The sequence below is a fragment of the Lactuca sativa genome, chromosome 9 (assembly GCF_002870075.4).
Source record: "Lactuca sativa cultivar Salinas chromosome 9, Lsat_Salinas_v11, whole genome shotgun sequence".
Classification (NCBI taxonomy): Eukaryota; Viridiplantae; Streptophyta; class Magnoliopsida; order Asterales; family Asteraceae; genus Lactuca; species Lactuca sativa.
The window spans coordinates 79,092,762-79,099,503 of NC_056631.2; the positions used below are offsets into that span (position 1 = coordinate 79,092,762).

Genomic DNA, 6,742 nt, shown 5'->3' on the forward strand with positions numbered 1-6,742 from the left:
ATATATATAATTTAAGAATAATATATAAAGTGTAAATTGTAGATTTACGATATTTATTTCAATGAAAAATATGTTGTTCGATTGTTAGGTTATATATCTGGTTATTTTTTTATTATTTTTTTATAATTTGATTTTGACAAGTTTGATCTAAATTTGATAACTGAAGCAGGTAGGAAAGAAATGTGCTAGCGATTTTGAATTTGTATTGCCCTATAGAAACCAATCGTGGCCTCGCAGACCATTCCCTCATATCTTAGTAGGTTTTAACATTTCCCAAAATTCAGCTACAAGAAGTCATGGATGCACTTCATGACTCAATCCTCTAAACCGAATTTCATTTGTTAGTTGGATGTAGTAATCAAAATGCAAGATTTGTTCATAACATGTTTTTTTTGTAATAATTTATTTGATCGGAAGATATGTATATGTGATTGGGTGTAGCCTAAAAACTCATATTTTAATTTTTATAAGGAAAAGATACTTTGAAATCGACCAAATTACAATGTCTGAATTAGATGTTTATGGTTATGACAATTCACTTTATTTGTAATGTTTATCGAATTTCTTTGCAAAATTTAATGTTGTTGGTACATGTAACAACTTATTGTTGCTTTTAGTTTTACAGAGCTAATATGAAAAGAGCCATATGAGCCTCCATGAGGGTTGGTATTCCGAGCAAAGTCAATTCATAAAGCTACTACACAACATGTTTTAATCAACAAGTCGCATTATGTTGTGATAAAACAAAGATCACCTAGATCATTTATGTTAAAAATTACTGTATTAAAAAACCAAATTGCTCTAATATAAATATTAAATATTTTTATCTAATAAGTTTGGTTAAAAAACTCTAAAAAAGAATCTAACTAATATTTTTTTATTAAAATTCAACCTAAGACAAAACCACATATTAATGTGATATGTATTTAATTTATATTCTACGCGTTTAACGCGAGTCATAATCTAGTTTAGATTTATAATGAAAAACAATTATATTATCTTATCTCATATTATGTTTATTACTAAAAGAGCTTAGTCAGCTTGGAAATCGAAGACATTGTCGTTTGGTGGACGACTGACACTAGTCAAATCAGTACTAGGTCACTTACCGAACTACTATATGTCTTTATTTGCTGCACCCAATGGCGTTTTGGATAAACTAGAAAAAATCAGAAGGAGATTTCTCTGGGGCGGGTCAGAGGACAAAAAGACGATACATTGGGTATCATGGGAGAAGGTTATTGCGGACAAAGATAAGGGGGGACTAGGAGTTGGATCCTTAAAATCCATAAACATATCACTCCTGGTGAAATGGTTGTGGCGCCTAAGGTCGGAATCATCCACACAATGGGCAAAAGTCATTACAGGGGTTCACAAACTGCATAATAAAGGGGATGATTATTACTCTATGAAATCAATGACCGGGGTATGGAACAATATAGCAGGAATCAAACGTGAACTAGAAAAAAGGGGCATTCCACACGAAAATATTATCAAAAAGCATCAGGGAGGAAACGACATTTCATGGAGGTGCGAAATTACCGGGGATGGAAAATACAAGGTTAGTGCTCTTCGCCACATCCTGGAAGATAATGGACAGGTAGTTATTGACAGCTTCATTTGGATTAAAGAGATACCTCTAAAGGTCTCGTGTTTTATCTGGAGGGCGAAACAGGGTCGTATATCCACAACGACAACACTATCGAGTAGGGGAATGAACTTGCCAACCACCACCTGCTGCCAATGTAACTCAATGGAAGAAACAACTAATCACATCCTAGTGCAATGTGTTTTTGCTAAAACTGTCACAGAATGGAATTTCAATTAGTGTAATGTTCCATTAATAAGCTTCCAAACGGTGCACGACGTTCTCGATTATGCTTCCAATTGGGGAACCTGTCCTAAGAAGAAGAAAAGGCTGCTGAGCATTTGTTATGCGACCTTATGGAGTATCTAGAAAGCAAGAAACGAACGAATATTTGCTAATAAACAGTTATGTGCTACGAAAGTAGCGGACATTGTCAAATCAACGACATTTCTTTGGGTTAAACATAGAGGTGGTAAAAGAGGTTTAAACTGGATGGATTGGAATATCCTCCCGTTCAAATCATTGTAACTTTCATTTAGTTTTTGTGCTCTTCTCTTGTTTTGTACTTTTACTCCTAGCTCCTTGCTAGGTGTGTTTCACTTTTTTCTTTATATATATATATATATATATATATATATATATATATATATATATATATATATATATATATATATATATATATATATATATATATATATATATATATATATTTCTCGTTTGCCGGTTCAAAAAAAAAAAAAAAAAAAAAAAAAAAAAAAAAAAAAAAAAAAAGCAGCGCCTTAAACGATTGTCCAAATCCAAATGTCGATTATAAATATCGTTACCATATAGTATATTTCAAATTTAAGAAATCGCAATTATTAATATAACGAAATATTATCGTTATTTTAAAATTTTGTTAAGTTTTTCAGTTATGACACATTTATTTATTAACGGTTAATTAGTTAACCTGATAACTAAACCGAAAAAGTAAGTTACCAAAAATCGGTTATATAGCACAATGTATGGGTCATACCCTAGAAAATAAAAGTACAACATTGACTAAAACACACAATGCTATATATATATATATATATATATATATATATATATATATATATATATATATATATATATATATATATATATATATATAATACAGTGTATATTCTATAGGCATAGTGAGTTACATTGTACTATATATATATATATATATATATATATATATATATATATATATATATATATATATATATATATATATATAGTACAATGTAACTCACTATGCCTATAGAATATACACTGTATAATTGTTATCATATATCCTTTTTTTTGCACTTATGTTAAATTTTGTGTGTTTATAACGGAAAATATAAAAACAGAACACTTTACTTGTGAAGCCTTCAAATTCTTGTATCAACAACTATATAAAGAAATGGTGAACATCTAGCGATTCATCTACTGATTATGTTGAGCAAAAAAGTTAAATTGTAGTGAAGAACATAAAACAATATCAATAATAAGTTTTAACAAACATAAAAACGAGCAAAAGGTAATGCAAAATCAATAGATTTGCTAATCAAAAAAGCTAAACATCCAAGAAACCATCACATAGTTTTCTATTAACAGATATCACCCACGTAGCATAACACTAATTCCCAAAATAACAATTCTATATCAACCTTCAAAAAACAAATTTTCACCTTTTTCCCCAAAACATTTCTCCTCAATTTATCTTGGCCCTTGAAAAGTCCATCTCCGGATGCTACACATATTTGAAATCCAATATCAGTATCAGTATCAATAACAGTATCAGTAATTTAATCTCAAATTAAAAGTTAAAAGAAGTTTATTTACCTCAGCCATGAACTTTTTAAGAATGTCTTGTTTCTGCATCTCATCACTAGTTGGCAATCCCATCTGCTTCTGCCTTTGATCAAACTAAAAAGGGACATGCATTTTTATAAGGATTAGAAAAATAAAGTATCTTCTTAAAAGATTGAAAAAAAAGGGAATTTTTAAGGTATATAAAATCTAAATATGTGATGTTATAATCTTCCTACCATCATCTTTTCAACAGTGGATCTTGTTTCAGGGTCCAGGTCAGCAAGTTTGCTGTTTTCAGGTTCAACCTTCTGAGTGTCAATTTCAGGTTCACCCTTCACCAAAAACTTCCACCATTCCATTTGATCCTGTTTTGTTAAAAGAATGGAGACTGATTTTTGATCCTCTGAAAAAAGACACAAAAAGATGAGTTATTTGAAATTAAAAAATGTTAAAATATACCACATTTTCAAATGTACATACCTAAGCTCCAGAAACAGTCATCAACTTTAACAGACTTGTACAAGTCCCCCTGTATTATATATATAAAAAAAAGGTTATTGTCTTATTGATATCAACTTATCATATTATTAGAATAAAACTATAATTTCAACATGTTAGAAAGATAATCTAAATGCCACTAGCAGACTTACTTCAAGAATTGGAGGTTGACCTTTAAGTCCCACTTTCAAATGGTTCTTCTTTATTTCACAAGAAATGAATCTTGACTTTGTTCCAGGAGGAACAGGGATGTTTATGGTTACTTCTTGCAAAGATTGGATCCAGGAATAGTTTTCCATGTCCAATCCGTTTCCTTTATTGGGAGCTGTTCGTAATTTCAGAGCAAATTAGATGTTTTCTTGAAAAGAAAATAAAAGGATTTTATAAAAGTAATATGCATGATAATTTAATGAGTTATAGAAACAAGAATGTGACAGATGTTATCAAACGCATAAGCAATTAGAATATCAAGAACAAATCAAGAGGTTTAACATTCTCAAGAAATTAAACACCCTGTCCCAACTTCCAAAATACGTGATGATGATAATCACAAGATAAACTGATTATACATAACTAAAAGGCCTGATTTAAATAAGTATGCAACGTGCTTATAGCATAGCTTTCGGATCAATCTACACATAAACTATTCACTAAAGAACATATTATAGTGAAAGGAACAAACTTTATGAAGATTTGTTACGATTTTAGCAGGAAGACCAAGAACCTATTCGAATTGAATAGGTGTACGATATATACTTTACTGATTTAGATAAGGCATTGAAATTGTAAGAGAGAAGGCGAATAAAGGATCGATTATAAACGATGAAGCAATTAAGATAACAAAAAGAAGTATATACCTCGCAAGCCCTTCTTATTATCATCGTTCGACTCCTCCTTCTTATCCTCCGGTTCCTTGACGGAAACTGCGGGTTGCGCCGGTAACGACGATGAAGAATCCTCCTTAGCACGCTTGTTATCGTGCTTTACACTGGTAGCACCATTGCTGGCGGCGGATACAGCTTTCTCTTTCCTCTTCCTCTCATCAGCGTCGAGTTTCTCCTTCACCGTACGAACCAACCCGTTAACATCCTTAACTACGGAATCAGTCTTGAAGAGATCGGTTTCGCGAGCGACGAACTCGAATGCGGTCTGGAGAAAACGAAGGGGATCGGACGAATCAAGAACAGCATTAAAGGGCTTCTTCACAGACTCCGGGGTCTTAGTTTGCTTCTGATCATCCTCTTCGTAATCAGAGAGGATCGCCATTGTTTACTGCAGAGTAATTGAGGGAGCAAGGGATTCCTAGGGTTAGGGTTTGGGTTTCAGAGTGAAAAGTCGGGGTTTTTAAGAGAGAAGGAGGATGTGAATTGGAATGTAGAAACCTCTAGAAGTCATGTATTTATAATTTTGAAGTTACGATACACTTCATATTATACCAATATTTTAGATTCAGTGGGAGTTTGGATAAATGCATTTTTAGCTTAATTAGCTTATTGCTTATTGTGGTGGGAATAAGTATTTTTTAAAATGTGTTTGGATTAGTTTATTACGGTGGGAATAAACAATAAGCAATAAGCATTTGAAGTGTTTGGCAAACAAAACAGCTTATATGAGTAAAATGACTAATAAGCAATAAGCAATAAGCATTACCCCTCTTGCTTATTAAAATCAGCTTATTTAGCTTATTCCCACCGCAATAAGCTAATTTTTTAAGCATCCTATCCAAACACTTAAATTAGCTTATTGTGGTGAAAATAAGCAATAAGCAATAAGCTGTCATTTTTTTTCCTATCCAAACACCCTCTTAGATTTTGTGACGTTTCTAGTGTTTGTTTCCTTTTTTTTTTAAGTTGGGATAGGATTAATACACATAAAATTCATAAGTTCGTCTTAATTTGTACTTATCTCGTTTTTTTTCTATTAACGATGGACATTCATTAAGAGTATTAAGGGTGCGTTTGTTTCATAGGATTCCTATGGAAACCGAAGGAATTGGAAACTAAAATCCAATGGTCAACGTGTTTGGCTTATGAAATGAATGGAATCAAATTTCCATAATCATCTTTCAATTCCCTATTTGATTGATTTCTAATTCTTTCTTTGAACATGAAAAATTTATATTCGATTTCATATCTTCTTTTTTTTTTTTAAACCGATAGCTACCTTCCTATTATCAATATGATTTTGAAATTAAAAAAAAAAAAAAAAAATACGTGATTGTCATTATCCTTTCCATGATTATTGTCTCCCATCGATCGCATATATTTTTATCTCTCAATCGGTACTGCAAAAGGATTCATCGACATTGACGACCGCTGTGAACGAGTGTTATCATCGTATCTTACCTGAGGTGAGTTAATATTATATTTCTTTGTTGTATCATTCATCTATGAAGATATGTTGTTGTACTTCATCTCTTATCAGCAATCATATTTGTTGTATTCACGATCTTTGATGTATACTTCATCTATGAAGATATGTCACTATATTTATTTGTTGAGCCTGTGAACCTATCGAATTCTTCTATTGTACTTCATCTTTGTCTTCTTTTACATAAAGTATCAGCAATTATCTCTACAAGTATACATAATGGTTAATTTTGTGGTTCAGATTTATTGTTGGTAATGTGTAAAAACTACTTGTATAAGTATGCCCACCAAGTGTTTGTGTTTTTGCTTGTGTGGTGTTTTCTTTCTTTTACCATCATAACTTTTTTTATTTTCAATACTTTTGCCATTTATGTTTGTTTTCTTTGAAAAAATTGAGACAAAATCCACCAAATGTGTTAAAATCCATAATTATAAACCACTATATTCACCAAAATAAGTTGATAGATTGTAATGAGTCGTG

The 6,742-nt window shown here is 31.4% G+C and overlaps 1 protein-coding gene across 1 annotated transcript; it reads right to left on the reverse strand.

Annotated features, from left to right (window-relative positions):
• Positions 1-3,120: 3,120 nt before the first annotated feature.
• LOC111882568 (protein BOBBER 1) lies at positions 3,121-5,273 on the reverse strand. Its single transcript, XM_023878935.3, has 6 exons — positions 4,750-5,273; positions 4,045-4,217; positions 3,875-3,923; positions 3,631-3,797; positions 3,425-3,508; positions 3,121-3,332 (listed from the first exon to the last, which is right to left on the reverse strand). Exons 1-6 carry the CDS (start codon positions 5,156-5,158, stop codon positions 3,294-3,296), a joined length of 921 nt encoding a protein of 306 aa, XP_023734703.1. The 5' UTR covers positions 5,159-5,273; the 3' UTR covers positions 3,121-3,293.
• Between the last annotated feature and the right edge of the window lie 1,469 nt (positions 5,274-6,742).

Coding starts and splice junctions, on each gene's coding strand:
- LOC111882568 (XM_023878935.3), bottom strand. CDS start 5,158: ATGGCGATCCTCTCTGATTACGAAGAGGATGATCAGAAGCAAACTAAG. Junction 4,218..4,749: donor TAATAAGAAGGGCTTGCGAG/GTATATACTTCT, acceptor AATTACGAACAG/CTCCCAATAAAGGAAACGGA. Junction 3,333..3,424: donor TTAAAAAGTTCATGGCTGAG/GTAAATAAACTT, acceptor AAATATGTGTAG/CATCCGGAGATGGACTTTTC.